Source organism: Pelodiscus sinensis, chromosome 2 (genome assembly GCF_052426305.1).
Source record: "Pelodiscus sinensis isolate ZL-2025 chromosome 2, ASM5242630v1, whole genome shotgun sequence".
Classification (NCBI taxonomy): Eukaryota; Metazoa; Chordata; order Testudines; family Trionychidae; genus Pelodiscus; species Pelodiscus sinensis.
Window position 1 is genome coordinate 263462501 of NC_143053.1, and position 17320 is coordinate 263479820.

At 71.0% G+C, this 17320-nt stretch overlaps 1 protein-coding gene across 1 annotated transcript in view; it reads right to left on the minus strand.

Annotated features, from left to right (window-relative positions):
* The window catches only part of LOC102446201 (SCO-spondin-like), a 197416-nt gene that overhangs the window by 169589 nt on the left and 10507 nt on the right, over positions 1-17320 (minus strand). Inside the window, 8 exon segments of the mRNA XM_089775973.1 lie at positions 483-655; positions 864-990; positions 2359-2497; positions 3819-3912; positions 3915-4058; positions 4588-4747; positions 9143-9265; positions 9700-9785. Of these exon segments, the coding sequence (XP_089632099.1) occupies positions 483-655; positions 864-990; positions 2359-2497; positions 3819-3912; positions 3915-4058; positions 4588-4747; positions 9143-9265; positions 9700-9785 (1046 nt within the window).

The window sequence follows — 17320 nt, forward strand, 5'->3', positions numbered from 1 at the left end:
GCCCAGCCCCCCCCCCGGGTCCCCTTCCCCTCGGGCCCCATGCCCAGCCCCCCCAGGCCCCCTCCCCTCGGGCCCCGTGCCCAGCCCCCCCGGGTTCCCCTCCCCTCGGGCCCCATGCCCAGCCCCCCCCCCGGGTCCCCTTCCCCTCGGGCCCCATGCCCAGCCCCCCAGGCCCCGCTCCCCTCGGGCCCCGTGCCCAGCCCCCCCCCCCGGGTCCCCTTCCCCTCGGGCCCCGTGCCCAGCCCCCCCGGGCCCCCCTCCCCTCGGGCCCCGTGCCCAGCCCCCCCCCCCGGGTCCCCTTCCCCTCGGGCCCCGTGCCCAGCCCCCCCCCGGGTCCCCTTCCCCTCGGGCCCCGTGCCCAGCCCCCCGGGCCCCCTCCTCCCCTCGGGCCCCGTGCCCAGCCCCCCGGGCCCCCTCCTCCCCTCGGGCCCCGTGCCCAGCCCCCCGGAGCTCCCCAGGGCCGCGGTCGCAGGGGGGCTCACCTTGCCGGCGAAGCTGGGCTGCAGGGTGATGTAGGCGGCCGGGTGCTCCAGCCCCCACAGCACGTGGGCCCCGAAGGCCTGGAGCAGCAGGAAGGCGGACGAGGCCCGTCGGATGCTCAGGTCCGGGCTGGCGAAGGGCAGGGCCACCTCCCGCCCGTTCACGGCCACCTCCCCTGCAGCGGGCGAAGCCGGAGGTGGGGGTGAGGGGGGCCGGGAGAAGCGCCCCCAGAGGCCGTGACCCCGCTCCCTGACCCCCACAGGCCGGCCGGGTCCCTGCCAGCCCCACCCTGGGGCTGCACTGCAGCCGGGGCCCGCGGCAGGCAAAGGCCCTGTGCCCTGCAGTCCCTCAGCCCCCCAGCCTGCCCACCCTGCCCGGCTCACCGGTGCTGCGGAGCCGGGCCGAGGTCCTGTGCGCCGTCACCGTCAGGGCCCGGAGGCAGCTCGCGGCCCCGTGGCCCTCGCACGCCACCTTCTCGGCCGTGACCACCAGCTTCCCGTCCACAAAGTCCTGCCAGGCAACGGTGCCCCAGCCAGTGAGGGCAGAGACGGCTCGCCAGCGCTTCCCTGCCACCCGCCTGGGCACGGCTGGGGCACTGCATGGGCACTGTGCAGAGCTGCCATGGCCATTGTGGGAGCACTGCACGGGGCCGCTCACAGGCACTGCACGGGCACTGCACGGGGCCGCTCACAAGCACTGCATGGGCACTGCACGGGGCTGCTCACAGGCACTGCATGGGCACTGCATGGGGCCGCTCACAGGCACTGCATGGGCACTGCACGGGGCCGCTCACAGGCACTGCGTGAGCACTGCACGGGGCCGCTCACAGGCACTGCATGGGCACTGCACGGGGCCGCTCACAGGCACTGCGTGAGCACTGCATGGGGCCGCTCACAGGCACTGCATGGGCACTGCATGGGGCCGCTCACGGGCACCATGTGAGCACTGCATGGGGCCGCTCACAGGCACTGCATGGGCACTGCATGGGGCCGCTCACAGGTACTGCATGGGCACTGCATGGGGCCGCTCACAGGTACTGCATGAGCACTGCATGGGGCCGCTCACGGGCACCCTGTGAGCACTGTGTGAGCATTGCATGGGCACTGCATGGGTACTGCACGGTCACTGCATGGGGCTGCAAATGGGCACTGCGTGGGCACAGTATGGGTACTGTGGGTACTGCATGGGGCTGCAAATGGGCACTGCATGGGGCTGCAAACGGGCACTGTATGGGCACTGCGGGCACTGCACGGGGCTGCTCACGGGCACTGCGTGGGCACAGTATGGGCACTATGGACACTGCACGGGGCTGCTCACGGGCACTGTGTGGGCACAGTATGGGCACTATGGATACTGCCCGGGGCTGCTCACGGGCACTGCGTGGGCACAGTATGGGCACTATGGATACTGCATGGGGCTGCTCACGGGCACTGCATGGGCACTATGGACACTGCACGGGGCTGCTCACTGGCACTGCATGGGCACAGTATGGGCACTATGGACACTGCACGGGGCTGCTCACGGGCACTGCGTGGGCACTATGGACACTGCACGGGGCTGCTCACGGGCACTGCGTGGGCACAGTATGGGCACTATGGACACTGCACGGGGCTGCTCACGGGCACTGCGTGGGCACTATGGACACTGCACGGGGCTGCTCACGGGCACTGCGTGGGCACTATGGACACTGCACGGGGCTGCTCACGGGCACTGCGTGGGCACAGTATGGGCACTATGGACACTGCACGGGCACTGCATGAGCTGGCTAGCTGGCGGAGGGTCCCGGCAGAGCACCAGAGCTCTGCAGTTGAGTGAGGATCTGCACCCGGCCACCCTGCCCCACGCCGCGCCCCAGCCCCCGGGCTCCCGGCCCCTCACCTGCACCAGGACGTACTCGCAGGCGCCGTGGAAGGAGAAGCGCTTCTGGTCGAAGGTGACGTGGTGCGCGCCCCCGACCAGGGCGCACTCGGCCGCACACTTGTCCTGCGAGCACTGCCAGCGCCCGCCTCGGCACGTGCTGCGGGGACAGGGGGGCTGGTCTCCATGGCGACCGAGCCCAGCCGGACCGGGCTGCTGCCGGGGACGTGCCGGGGGCCCCGCCAGCCTGGGAGCCCCCCCCCCGTGCCCCCAACAGCTCCCTGGGCATCGGCCCCAGCTCCCACCCGCCTCTCCCCGCCCCCCATGGGCCGTCTCTGCGCCTTGGGGGCACCCCAGGCCCTGCTGGATGGGAGGGGCTGAGGGGGGCAGCAGCCGGGGCTCAGTGGGTGAGGGAGGGGGCCCCAGTGACTCCCCGGGAGGCAGGGGGCTCCCCACACGGCGGGGGGGGCCCGAGAGACGGGGACTCAGTGGGCGAGGGGGGGGGGGGGGGCCCAGCGACGCCCCGGGAGGCAGGGGGCTCCCCACACGGCGGGGTGGGGCCCGAGAGACGGGGACTCAGTGGGCGAGGGAGGGGGGCTCCCTACACGGCAGGGTGGGGCCCGTGGGACGGGGACTCAGTGGGCGAGGGGGGGGCCCAGCGACGCCCCGGGAGGCAGGGGGCTCCCCACACGGCGGGGTGGGGCCCGAGAGACGGGGACTCAGTGGGCGAGGGGGGGGGCTCCCTACACGGCAGGGTGGGGCCCGAGAGACGGGGACTCAGTGGGCGAGGGGGGGGGGCTCCCTACACGGCAGGGTGGGGCCCGAGAGACGGGGACTCAGTGGGCGGGGGGGGGGGGCTCCCTACACGGCAGGGTGGGGCCCGAGAGACGGGGACTCAGTGGGCGAGGGGGGGGGCTCCCCACACGGCGGGGGGGGCCCGAGAGACGGGGACTCAGTGGGCGAGGGGGGGGGCTCCCCACACGGCGGGGGGGACCCGAGAGACGGGGACTCAGTGGGCGAGGGAGGGGGGCTCCCTACACGGCAGGGTGGGGCCCGAGAGACGGGGACTCAGTGGGCGGGGGGGGGGGCTCCCTACACGGCAGGGTGGGGCCCGAGAGACGGGGACTCAGTGGGCGAGGGGGGGGGCTCCCCACACGGCGGGGGGGGCCCGAGAGACGGGGACTCAGTGGGCGAGGGGGGGGGCTCCCCACACGGCAGGGTGGGGCCCGAGAGACGGGGACTCAGTGGGCGAGGGGGGGGGCTCCCCACACGGCGGGGGGGACCCGAGAGACGGGGACTCAGTGGGCGAGGGGGGGGGGCTCCCCACACGGAGTGGGACCCGAGAGACGGGGACTCAGTGGGCGAGGGGGGGGGCTCCCCACACGGCGGGGGGGGCCCGAGAGACGGGGACTCAGTGGGCGAGGGGGGGGGGCTCCCCACACGGCGGGGGGCCGCGGAGCCGGGCCGGGCGGGCCCCTCACCACAGGTTGCAGCGCTGCCGGATGCTCTGCCCGGGGGCGTATTTCTGGCGCCGGTGGGAGCAGGGGCAGTCGCGCTCCGGGACGCAGGCCCCCCCTCCAGGTAGAGGCCGGGCGGGCACTCGCAGCCACTCACGCACTCCTCCCGGCAGTGCCCCTCGGCCCCGGCGCCCACGGCGGCACAGCTGGGGGGGCAGGAGGACACGCAGTCCGAGTAGCGCTTCCCCGGGCTGCACGGCTCCTCTGCGGGCAGACGCAGGCGCCTCAGGACGGGCGGGAACAAGGCTCTTCCCGGGGACACCGGGGGGGCCTGGCTGGGGCAGGGCCGGGAGGGGCAGTTTCTGGCTGGGAGACGTGAAGGGAACAGGGGGGGTGATGGCCCCCCCCAAGGGGGCTGAGGCGCCCTGCCCCCGACTCCTGGACCCACAGCCCGTCTGTGCGGGGCTGTACCCCGAGGAGCGACGACCCCCCTGTTCTACCGGCCGGCGGGGCCTGGTCTGGCTGCTCCGGGTGCAGGGCCAGGGGGTCCCCGAGGTGCCGCTACACAGGCCCGGGGCTGGCAGGGGGGCAGGGCATGGGGCGGCGCTGTGGGGCCGGGGCTGGCGGGGGGCAGGGCATGGGGCGGCGCTGTGGGGCCGGGGCTGGCGGGGGCAGGGCATGGGGCGGCGCTGTGGGGCCGGGGCTGGCGGGGGGCAGGGCATGGGGCGGCGCTGTGGGGCCGGGGCTGGCGGGGGCAGGGCATGGGGCGGCGCTGTGGGGCCGGGGCCCGTACCGCAGAAGCCAGGCCTCCTCCAGTCCATGTAGACGCGCTGCTGGGCGCAGTCGCGGGCGTAGCTGGCGAAGGTGTCGCACACGGCCCCCCGCCGCCCCCCCACGCCCCCCGCCTGGCAATAGGTGGCCATGCAGGCCTCGTAGAACCCGCCCGGGGCCACCTGCGGAGACAGACTGCGTGAGCGGGGGGGGCAGCAGAGAGGGCGGGGGGCAGTGGGATGTGGGGCAGCGGGAGGGTGTGGGGCAGTGGGATGTGGGGCAGCAGAGAGGGCGTGGGGCAGCGGGAGGGCGTGGGGCAGCAGGGAGGGCGTGGGGCAGTGGGATGTGGGGGCAGCGGGAGGGCGGGGGGCAGTGGGAGGGCGTGGGGCAGTGGGATGTGGGGGCAGCGGGAGGGCGGGGGGCAGTGGGAGGGCGTGGGGCAGTGGGATGTGGGGGCAGCGGAGAGGGCGGGGGGCAGTGGGAGGCCGTGGGGCAGTGGGATGTGGGGGCAGCGGAGAGGGCGGGTGGCAGTGGGAGGGCGTGGGGCAGTGGGATGTGGGGGCAGCGGAGAGGGCGGGTGGCAGTGGGAGGGCGTGGGGCAGTGGGATGTGGGGGCAGCGGAGAGGGTGGGGGGCAGTGGGAGGGCGTGGGGCAGTGGGATGTGGGGGCAGCGGAGAGGGCGGGTGGCAGCGGGAGGGCGTGGTGCAAGCAGGAGGGCGGGGGGCAGTGGGATGTGGGGCAGCAGGAGGGCGTGGGGCAGTGGGACGTGGGGCAGCAGAGAGGGCGTGGAGCAGCGGGAGGGCGTGGGGCAGCAGGGAGGGCGTGGGGCAGTGGGAGGGCGGGGGGCAGTGGGATGTGGGGGCAGCGGAGAGGGCGGGGGGCAGTGGGAGGGCGTGGGGCAGTGGGAGGGTGTGGGGCAGTGGGATGTGGGGGCAGCGGAGAGGGCGGGGGGCAGTGGGATGTGGGGCAGCGGGAGGGCGTGGGGCAGTGGGATGTGGGGCAGCAGAGAGGGCGTGGGGCAGCGGGAGGGCGTGGGGCAGCAGGGAGGGCGTGGGGCAGTGGGATGTGGGGGCAGCGGGAGGGCGTGGGGCAGTGGGAGGGCGGGGGGCAGTGGGATGTGGGGGCAGCGGAGAGGGCGGGGGGCAGTGGGAGGGCGTGGGGCAGTGGGAGGGTGTGGGGCAGTGGGATGTGGGGGCAGCGGAGAGGGGGGGGGCAGGGGAGGGCGGGGGGCAGTGGGATGTGGGGGCAGCGGAGAGGGCGGGGGGCAGTGGGATGTGGGAGCAGCGGGAGGGCGTGGGGCAGTGGGATGTGGGGCAGCAGAGAGGGCGTGGGGCAGCGGGAGGGCGTGGGGCAGCAGGGAGGGCGTGGGGCAGTGGGATGTGGGGGCAGCGGGAGGGCGGGGGGCAGGGGAGGGCGGGGGGCAGTGGGATGTGGGGCAGCGGGAGGGCGTGGGGCAGTGGGATGTGGGGGCAGCGGAGAGGGCGGGGGGCAGTGGGGAGGGGGCAGCGGGAGGGCGTGGGGCAGCAGGGAGGGCGTGGGGCAGTGGGATGTGGGGGCAGCGGAGAGGGCGGGGGGCAGTGGGATGTGGGGCAGCGGGAGGGCGTGGGGCAGTGGGATGTGGGGCAGCAGAGAGGGCGTGGGGCAGCGGGAGGGCGTGGGGCAGCAGGGAGGGCGTGGGGCAGTGGGATGTGGGGGCAGCGGGAGGGCGGGGGGCAGGGAGGGCGGGGGGCAGTGGGATGTGGGGCAGCGGGAGGGCGTGGGGCAGTGGGATGTGGGGGCAGCGGAGAGGGCGGGGGGCAGAGGGCGGGGGCAGGGAGGGTGGGGCAGGGATGGGGAAGGGGCGGGGGGCAGTGGGAGAGAGGGAGGGGGGGGGCAGTGGGATGTGGGGCAGCGGGAGGGCGTGGGGCAGTGGGATGTGGGGCAGCAGAGAGGGCGTGGGGCAGCGGGAGGGCGTGGGGCAGCAGGGAGGGCGTGGGGCAGTGGGATGTGGGGCAGCGGGAGGGCGTGGGGCAGTGGGAGGGCGGGGGGCAGTGGGATGTGGGGGCAGCGGAGAGGGCGGGGGGCAGTGGGAGGGCGTGGGGCAGTGGGAGGGTGTGGGGCAGTGGGATGTGGGGGCAGCGGAGAGGGCGGGGGGCAGTGGGATGTGGGGCAGCGGGAGGGCGTGGGGCAGTGGGATGTGGGGCAGCAGAGAGGGCGTGGGGCAGCGGGAGGGCGTGGGGCAGCAGGGAGGGCGTGGGGCAGTGGGATGTGGGGGCAGCGGGAGGGCGTGGGGCAGTGGGAGGGCGGGGGGCAGTGGGATGTGGGGGCAGCGGAGAGGGCGGGGGGCAGTGGGAGGGCGGGGGCAGTGGGATGTGGGGGCAGCGGAGAGGGCGGGGGGCAGTGGGAGGGCGTGGGGCAGTGGGATGTGGGGGCAGCGGAGAGGGCGTGGGGCAGTGGGATGTGGGGCAGCAGAGAGGGCGTGGGGCAGTGGGATGTGGGGCAGCGGGAGGGCGTGGGGCAGTGGGATGTGGGGCAGCAGAGAGGGCGTGGGGCAGTGGGATGTGGGGCAGCGGGAGGGCGTGGGGCAGTGGGATGTGGGGGCAGCGGGAGGGCGTGGGGCAGTGGGAGGGCGTGGGGCAGCAGGGAGGGCGTGGGGCAGTGGGATGTGGGGGCAGCGGGAGGGCGTGGGGCAGTGGGAGGGCGTGGGGCAGCAGGGAGGGCGTGGGGCAGTGGGATGTGGGGCAGCAGAGAGGGCGTGGGGCAGTGGGATGTGGGGCAGCGGGAGGGCGTGGGGCAGTGGGATGTGGGGCAGCAGGGAGGTCGGGGGCAGTGGGATGTGGGGGCAGCGGGAGGGCGTGGGGACAGTGGAGGGCGGGGGCAGCAGGGGAGGGCGGGGGGCAGCGGGATGTGGGGGCAGCGGGAGGGCGGGGGGCAGCGGGATGTGGGGGCAGCGGGATGTGGGGGCAGAGGGAGGGAAGGGGCAGCGGGAGGGCGTGGGGCAGTGGGAGGGCGGGGGGCAGCGGGATGTGGGGGCAGCGGGAGGGCGGGGGGCAGCGGGATGTGGGGGCAGCGGGAGGGCGGGGGGCAGTGGGATGTGGGGGCAGCGGGAGGGCGGGGGGCAGCGGGATGTGGGGGCAGCGGGAGGGCGGGGGGCAGCGGGATGTGGGGGCAGCGGGAGGGCGGGGGGCAGTGGGATGTGGGGGCAGCGGGAGGGCGGGGGGCAGCGGGATGTGGGGGTAGCGGGAGGGCGTGGGGCAGTGGGAGGGCGGGGGGCAGTGGGATGTGGGGGCAGCGGGAGGGCGGGGGCAGTGGGATGGGGGGGAGCGGGAGGGCGGGGGGCAGTGGGATGTGGGGGCAGCGGAGAGGGCGGGGGGCAGTGGGATGTGGGGCAGTGGGAGGGCGTGGGGCAGTGGGATGTGGGGGCAGCGGGAGGGCGGGGGGCAGCGGGATGTGGGGGTAGCGGGAGGGCGTGGGGGCAGTGGGAGGGCGGGGGAAGGGGATGTGGGGGCAGCGGGATGTGGGGGCAGTGGGAGGGCGGGGGGCAGCGGGATGTGGGGGCAGCGGGATGTGGGGGCAGCGGGAGGGCGGGGGGCAGCGGGATGTGGGGGCAGCGGGAGGGCGGGGGGCAGTGGGATGTGGGGGAGCGGGAGGGCAGGGGGCAGTGGGAGGGCGGGGGGCAGTGGGATGTGGGGGCAGCGGAGAGGGCGGGGGGCAGTGGGATGTGGGGCAGCGGGAGGGCGGGGGGCAGCGGGATGTGGGGGTAGCGGGAGGGCGTGGGGGCAGTGGGAGGGCGGGGGGCAGCGGGATGTGGGGGTAGCGGGAGGGCGTGGGGCAGTGGGAGGGCGGGGGGCAGCGGGATGTGGGGGCAGCGGGAGGGCGGGGGGCAGCGGGATGTGGGGGTAGCGGGAGGGCGGGGGGCAGCGGGATGTGGGGGCAGCGGGAGGGCGGGGGGCAGTGGGATGTGGGGGCAGCGGGAGGGCGGGGGGCAGCGGGATGTGGGGGCAGCGGGAGGGCGGGGGGCAGCGGGATGTGGGGGCAGAGAGGGCGGGGGGCAGTGGGATGTGGGGCAGCGGGAGGGCGTGGGGCAGTGGGATGTGGGGGCAGCGGGAGGGCGGGGGGCAGCGGGATGTGGGGGCAGCGGGGGTGGGGGCAGGGGAGGGCGGGGGGCAGCGGGATGTGGGGGTAGCGGGAGGGCGTGGGGCAGTGGGAGGGCGGGGGGCAGGGGAGGCGGGGGCAGTGGGAGGGCGGGGGGCAGCGGGATGTGGGGGCAGCGGGAGGGCGGGGGGCAGCAGGTGTGGGGGCAGTGGGATGTGGGGGCAGCGGGAGGGCGGGGGGCAGCAGGATGGGGGGCAGTGGGATGTGGGGGCAGCGGGAGGGCGGGGGGCAGCAGGATGGGGGGCAGCGGGAGGGCGTGGGGCAGTGGGATGTGGGGGCAGCGGGATGTGGGGGCAGCGGGAGGGCGGGGGGCAGCGGGATGTGGGGGCAGCGGGAGGGCGTGAGGCAGTGGGATGTGGGGCCAGTGGGAGGGCGGGGGGCAGTGGGATGTGGGGGCAGCGGGAGGGCGGGGGGCAGCGGGATGTGGGGGGCCGTGCCCTGACCTCGGAGTGGCACCGGCGGAAGGGGTCGGCCAGCAGCTCCCCACACGTGGCCTCCGCCTCCTGCCTCACGGCCTCCGGGACCTCGCAGCCGGGTCCTGCCTCCGCCACGTCCTGGCACAGGAGCTGCCCCCGGGCAGAACAGAAACCCCGTGAGAGCCACGTCCCCCAGCCGTCAGCCCGGCGCCCCCACAGCCGCCCCCCCCCCCACACACCTCCCAGCCCGGCGCCCCCACAGCCGCTCCCCCCACACCTGGTGCCCCCACAGCCGCTCCCCCCACACCTGGTGCCCCCACAGCCGCTCCCCCCCCCACACACCTCCAGCCCCAGCACCCCACCCACAGCCGCTCTCCCCACACACCTGGTGCCCCACAGCCGCTCCCCCCCCCCCCACACCTGGTGCCCGGCGCCCCACAGCCGCTCCCCGCACCCGCAGCCTGGGCTGTCCCCCTTCCCAGCAGGCAAGTGACGGTGCGTCCGCCCTCAGCCCCAGCCCCCCGGCGGGGGAGGGAGTGGTGGGAGGGGGCGGAGGGTTCTGGGGTGCAGCCCCTCCCCCGTACCTCTGGGCTGGCATCCGGGACCCTCCAGGAGTTGCCGAAGCTGGCGGCGAAGGCGGCCACGTCCCCGGCCACGCTCAGGAAGTCGTCTGCAAGCACAGCGGGGCTGGGAGGGGCCCGGCAGCGCCCCGAGGGCACCGGGGGGGCCAGTGGGGGGCAGCGCGGAGCCACGGGGACCGGATGGCCCAAGGGTAGGTACGACCTGGGAGTGCGGGACACCCCCCCACCCCCACGCTCCTGTGTCAGCCGGCAACCCCCTCCCGCCCCCACGCTCCTAGGTCAGCCGACAACCCCCCCACCCCCACGCTCCTGTGTCAGCCGACAACCCCCCCCCACCCCCACGCTCCTCTGTCAGCCAGCAACCCCCCCACCCCCACGCTCCTCTGTCAGCCGACAACCCCACTCCCATGCTCCTCTGTCAGCCGACAACCCCCCCCACCCCCATGCTCCTCTGTCAGCCGGCAACCCCCCCCATCCCCACGCTCCTCTGCCAGCCGACAACCCCCCCCCCCCCACGCTCCTCTGTCAGCCGACAACCCCCCCCACCCCCACGCTTCTGTGTCAGCCAGCAACCCCTCCACCCCCACGCTCCTCTGTCAGCCGACAACCCCCCCCACCCCCACGCTCCTCTGTCAGCCGACAACCCCCCCCACCCCCATGCTCCTGTGTCAGCCGGCAACCCCCCCCCACCCCCACGCTCCTCTGTCAGCCGGCAACCCCCCCCACCCCCACGCTCCTCTGTCAGCCGACAACCCCCTCCCGCCACCACGCTCCTGTGTCAGCCGGCAACCCCCCCCACCCCCACGCTCCTCTGTCAGCCAGCAACCCCCCACACCCCCACGCTCCTCTGTCAGCCGACAACCCCCTCCCGCCACCACGCTCCTGTGTCAGCCGGCAACCCCCCCCACCCCCACGCTCCTCTGTCAGCCGACAACCCCCTCCCGCCACCACGCTCCTGTGTCAGCCGGCAACCCCCCCCCACCCACACGCTCCTCTGTCAGCCGGCAACCCCCCCCACCCCCACGCTCCTGTGTCAGCCGGCAACCCCCCCCCGCCCCCACGCTCCTCTGTCAGCCGGCAACCCCCCCCACCCCCACGCTCCTCTGTCAGCCGGCAACCCCCTCCCGCCACCACGCTCCTCTGTCAGCCGACAACCCCCTCCCGCCACCACGCTCCTGTGTCAGCCGGCAACCCCCCCCACCCCCCCCGCCCCCCTGCCAGCCGGCACCCCCCCCACCCCCACGCTCCTCTGTCAGCCGGCAACCCCCCCCCGCCCCCACGCTCCTCTGTCAGCCGGCAACCCCCCCCACCCCCACGCTCCTCTGTCAGCCGACAACCCCCTCCCGCCACCACGCTCCTGTGTCAGCCGGCAACCCCCCCCGCCCCCACGCTCCTCTGTCAGCCGGCAACCCCCCCCCGCCCCCACGCTCCTCTGTCAGCCGGCAACCCCCTCCCGCCACCACGCTCCTCTGCCAGCCGACAACCCCCTCCCGCCACCACGCTCCTGTGTCAGCCGGCAACCCCCCCCACCCCCACGCTCCTCTGTCAGCCAGCAACCCCCCCCGCCCCCACGCTCCTCTGTCAGCCGACAACCCCCTCCCGCCCCCACGCCCCTGGGTCAGCCGGCAGCCCCCCCACCCCCACGCTCCTCTGTCAGCCGACAACCCCCTCCCGCCCTGTGACATAGTGGGGGCACCTGGCTGGTTTCTATGCTGCTGGCTCTGGGGTAACCCCACAGGCTGCCGTGGGTACCACGACCCAGCAAAACAGGATGAGTCACTATGCAAACCAGTGGCCAGACACCCCCCATGGAGAGGAACAAAGGAAGGTGGATGCTGCCCTGGCTGGGGGGCAGGGCTGGAAGAGGGTTAGTGAGTTGGTGTCTGGGAGCATGGAGGAGACAGCCTAGGGAAAGGGGCTGGAGTTTAGGGGCCCAGTCTCCCCCCACCTCAAGGGGGCCTGAGGCATCCCAGCCCAGCTCTGTGACCAGATTACATCTGTGCTGTGCTGTATCCTGGAGAGGCAATGAACTTCCTCTATTCCACCGGCTGGTGCAGTCTGTTTGTGCCATTTCGGGGTGCAGGAGACGGGGAACCCCCAACGCGCCGTCACACTGGTGTCAGAAGTGGGATGCACTGCACCCCGTGAATGGAGCTTCCAGCGGCGAGCGACAAGGCGCAGTAGAAGCAAGAGCCCTGGAGCCAGGCGTGCTGGAGACAGAGCGAAGCGGTTCCTGGGAATCGTGGGGCGCTGCAGCACTAGACTGGTGAGTCTGCACCGAGGGGCCCAGCGGGCAGATGGCCTACGCCCGACTCTTGAAGGCAGAGCTGGTGGGGCTGGGCAGAGAGAGGGGCCTGCCCGTGGGGAAAGCAAACAAGGCCCAGCTGATTGCCCAGCTGGAAGAGAATGACCAGCCACAGGGCCAGGATCTTGTCCCCAGGGGAAGCAGCCAGACCCCCCTGAGAGTGTGTCAGGCTCAGAGAGGGGAGGAGCGCTGGAACCCACCGGAGAGATGAGACAGCTTCCCCCAGGAGGCCTGCAAGCAACAGCCCATCTAGGGCAGGGGCCAGCCCAGCAGAGCTGCGGCGGCTGGAGATCCAGCTGCGGATCAGGGAATTGGAAGTACAGGACCGAGAGAAGGACCGCCAGGACCGAGAGAGGGACCGCCAGGACCGAGAGAGGCAGCGACAGCATGAGCTGGCCATGGCAGAGCGGAGAACCGGCGGGGCACCGGCTGCGCCAAGTGCGGATGGGGGCCGGGGTCCCGGGACTGCCAGACGCTTGGAGAGGCCCGTGGTGGCCCAATTGAAGGACATGGGCGACATAGACGGGTTCCTCAGTGCCTTTGAGAGGGCCTGTGGACTGGAACGGGTCCCCCCAGCTGACTGGCTTCAGGAGCTCGTCCCCGCACTGAACCAGGAGGCGGCCGGAGTGCTCAGTCAGCTGGAGGACCTACAGCCAGGGGATTACAACCGAGTCAAGGAGGCCCTGCTGCACAAGTTCGGGCTGACCCCCGAGATGTACAGGAAGAAGTTCCGGGGGGTACAGAAAGGGCCACGGGAGACCTATGTGGACCTGGCCTCCCGCCTGGCGCAATACGGCCGCAAGTGGGTGTCTGGAGTCGGAGCCCAGACCGCAGAGGAGCTGCTCAAGCTGGTCATGATGGAGTAGTTCTATGAAGCATGCCCACCCAAACTGAGGCTGTGGCTCAAGGACCGGAGACCAGAGAACCCCCAGGAGGCCGGGAGGCTGGCGGATGAGTTCACGGAGAGCCGGTCTGGGTGTGAACGGGAGTCCCGGAGAGAAAGGAAACCACACGGAGACCGGATCTCGGCTGAGCGACGGAGGGAGTCAACTACGGGGCGAGACCAAGGAACAGGTCGTCTGGGCCCCAGAGAACCAGCCAGGGCCTGGACAGAGACAGCCCAAAGCCTAACTTGCCAGCGCTGTGGGCAAAAAGGCCACAAGAGGGCTCAGTGCACCAGGTCCCAGGACCGGGGACTTTCCAGGGTTAACTGGCTGGGGCGGGAGGAAGGGCAGGCTGCCCCAGAGGCAGGGGCTGGCAGGCAAACCTCAGCTCAGAGAGAGGGGAAGGATGCTCAGTGCACCTCCCCTGGGAGGTCTGATTCTCAGGAGGCGGATTTCTCTGTACCGGGTGGGGGCAGGACGTCCCCTGCGGAGCGAGTGCCTCATACCCCTGGAGGTGGATGGTAGGAAGGTGACGGGCTTCTGGGACACGGGGGCGGAGGTGACTCTGGCCCGATCCGACATAGTGGCCCAGGAGCGGATACTACCCCACGCGCAGCTGACCCTGAAGGGCATAGACGGGTCCCTGTTTAAGGTGCCTGTAGCCCGGGTGCATCTGAAATGGGGGGCCAAGGAAGGCCTCAAGGAAGTGGGGTGCACCCGCACTTGCCCACCGAGGTGCTGATGGGGAATGACCTAGAGGAGTGGCCCCATGAATCCCAGCGGGCTCTAGTCACTACCCGGAGCCAGAGCCAGCGGGGGGCTGACAACGTGGGTCCAGGGAAGGACTCCTGGCAGCGTCCTCAGGGTCCCATCCCAGTGGACACGGGGTCCAGCCAGGCTGGGACTCTGGACCTAGGCAGAGGTGGGGGACAGGTCCTGATCCCTGCCTCAGCAGCTGAATTCCAGGCTGAGGTGCAGGCAGACCCCTCCTTGCAGACGCTGAGGGACCAGGCTGGCCTCCGTGCAGCTCAGCCCTGGGGGAGGGGTGGCCAGGAGAGATTCCGGCGGGAGCGTGGGCTCCTGTTCCGTGAGTGGCTCCTCCCCAGGAAGGCGAGGGCATGGGGGGTCCAGCGACAGCTGGTCGTCCCCCGAAAGTATCGCCTCAAGCAGCTGTATTTGGCCCATGACGTCCCCGTTGGGGGCCACCGGGGGATCCGGAGCACCCGGCTGAAGCTGCTCCAGCACTTCTATTGGCCGGGAATCTTTACAGCCGTGCAGCGGTACTGCGGGCCCTGTGACTCCTGCCAGAGGGGCGGGAAGGCCCAAGACAGGAGGAAAGCGGCTTGGGGGTCTCTACCCCAGATAGACCCTCTGGGCTTGCTGAGAGAGTTATGGGAGGGGAAGTCCTCCCTGGATGGAGCATCGGGGGTGGAACCTGCCCTGGCTGTCCAGAGAAGGCTCACTGGGCTCATGGCCCCGGCCCGAGAGACCCTGGCCAGAGATCAAGGCCAGCGGAAGGGTGGGTGTGACCCCCGAGGACAGGTCTGTGCCAGTCGCCCTGGAGCGGGGCGGCGAGTGGACAGAGGGAAGCCAGCTCATGTGGGGCCCCGCCACGGCCGGCCCGAGTCAAGGGGAGCACCCATGTCCTCGGGGCGGGTTCCCACGCAGAGGACCCGAACTCCCCTAGGTCACGAGCGGAGTGACCCTGCCCAGTTCGCTCTCGGAGGGGGAGAACTGTGACGTAGTGGGGGTACCTGGCTGGTTTCTATGCTGCTGGCTCTGGGGGAACCCCCACTGGCTGTCGTGGGTACCAGGACCCAGCAAAATAGGATGAGTCACTATGCAAACCAGTGGCCAGACACCTCCCATGGAGAGGAACAAAGGAAGGTGGATGCTGCCCTGGCTGGGGGCAGAGCTGGAGGTGAGTGAGGGTACGTCTACACTACAGCGTTAGTTCGAACTAACTTAGTTCGAATTAGTTAATTCGAACTAAGCTAGTTCGAACTAACGCATCTAGAACTAAAAACTAGTTCGAACTAGCGTTTTGCTAGTTCGAACTAGTAAGTCCACATTGAGTGGACTCTGAACAGGGCTTAATGATGGCCGGAAGCAGTGCCGGTAGGGCATAAAAGGAGGACTTAGAGCATGGAGGTACTGTCTCAGGCTAGCTGAGGGCTGCGCTTAAAGGGTCCCGACCCCCACCCCGGACACACAGTTCTAAGGGGTGCCCCGCTTGCAAAGAAGTTCTGGCTTGGAGTGCCCTGAGTGCCCACACTGGGCACATCACACCACTCGGCAATCAGCCCGGCTGCACTTGCCGCAGGCTGCCATCTGGGGAGAGGGAGCAATTGGGGGGCTGCAGGAGAGCTTCCACCCCCAGAAGCCCGCAGAGCCAGCCCAGTCCTCCCCATCGGGGCTCGTACCCCATTCCTCCCTCATCTCCTTCCACTTGCCCTTCCCTAGGCCCCCTTCTTATTGATGTACAAAATAAAGATAACGTTTCTTCCAACATTGACTCTGTCTTTATTGAAAAAAACTGGGGGAGACTGGGAAAAGGAGGTGGGAGAGGGGAAGAGAAAGGCTGGGAGAGGGAGGGCAACTAACATGATCAGGGGTTGGGAACAGGTCCCAGATGAAGAGAGGCTACAGAGACTGGGACTGTTCAGCTTAGAAAAGAGGAGACGCAGGGGGACAGGATAGAGGTCTCTAAAGCAGGGGTTGGGTGGAGAGGGTGCATTCAGAAAAGTTCTTCATGAGTTCCCATAAAGAAGGACCAGAGGACACCAAAGGAAAGGAATCGGTATCAGGCTTCAAACTAGTAAGAGAAAGTTGTTCTTCTTGCCAAAGCAAATAGTTAACCTGTGGAACTCCTTGCTGCAGGAGGCTGTGAAGGCTGCAACTAGAACAGAGTTTAAAGGGAAGTGAGATCAAGTGATGGAGGTTGGGTCCATGGAGTCCTATTAGCCAGAGGGGAGGAGTGGTGTCCCTGCCCAAAGTTTGTGGAAGGCTGGAGAGGGATGGCACGAGACAAATGGCTTGGTCATTGTCTTCGGTCCATCCCCTCCAGGGTCCCTAGGGTTGGCCGCTGTTGGCAGACAGGCTACTGGGCTAGATGGACCTTTGGTCTGACCCAGTACGGCCATTGTAAGCTCAGGGCTCAGTGTCGGGGGTCTCAGTGGACCCCCTTGATCTTCATGCACACCTGGTCCTGGGTGGCCAGGCTGGCAGCTCTCCTGCCCTAGACGGCCATTTTCCTGTGCCTAGTGCGGAGATCGTGGACGAGGTCCACGATGTCCGCACTAGCCCAGGAAGGTGCCCGCCTCTTGCGGTCCAGGGCAAGCTCCCGGGAGCCGCCAGCCTGGTCCCGGCAAGAGGGGGTGGGCTGGGGGGCATCGGGTGGGTGGCTCTGTGCCGTGCCAGGTGCAGGGTCTGCTAGCTGGGTGCTGGCAGGCTTGCACCTGGCACGGGCACCGTAGCCAGCCCGTTCCCCTTTAAGGGGTCCGGGGCCGGGAGGGGGCATAGAGTTTCCCTGGTGTTGGCCAGAGTGGCCACCAGGGAAACCTGGGGAGGGCTAGTCTCCCACTAGTTCGAACTAAAGGGCTACACAGCCCTTAGTTCGAACTAGCTAGTTCGAACTAGGCGTTAGTCCTCGTAAAATGAGGTTTACCTAGTTTGAATTAAGTGCTCCGCTAGTTCGATTCAAATTCGAACTAGCGGAGCGCTAGTGTGGCGCATAGGAAAGTTAGTTCGAACTAACGTCCGTTAGTTCGAACTAACTTTCTAGTGTAGACATACCCTGAGTGAGTGAGTTGGTGGCTGGCTGTGAGCATGGAGGAGACAGCCTAGGGAAAGGGGCTGGAGTTTAGGGGCCCAGTCTCCTCCATCTCAAGGGGGCCTGAGGCATCCTAGCCCAGCTCTGTGACCAGATTCCATCTGTGCTGTGCTGTATCCTGGAGAGGCAATAAACTTCCTCTATTCCACCAGCTGGTGCAGTCTGTTTGTGCCATTTCGGGGTGCAGGAGACGGGGGACCCCCAACGCGCCCTCACACGCCCCCACGCCCCTGGGTCAGCCGACAACCCCCTCCCGCCCCCACGCTCCTCTGTCAGCCGACAACCCCCTCCCGCCCCCATGCCCCTGGGTCAGCCAGCAACCCCCCACCCCCACGCTCCTCTGTCAGCCGACAACCCTCCTCCCGCCCCCACGCCCCTGGGTCAGCCGGCAACCCCCCCCACCCCCACGCTCCTCTGTCAGCCGACAACCCCCTCCCGCCCCCACGCCTCTGGGTCAGCTGGCAACCCCCCCACCCCCACGCTCCTCTGTCAGCGGACAACACCCTCCCATACCCATGCCCCTGGGTCAGCCGGCAACCCCCTCCCACCCTGCATCCCTGGGTCAGCCGGCAACCCCCCCCACCCCCACACTCCTCAGCTCCA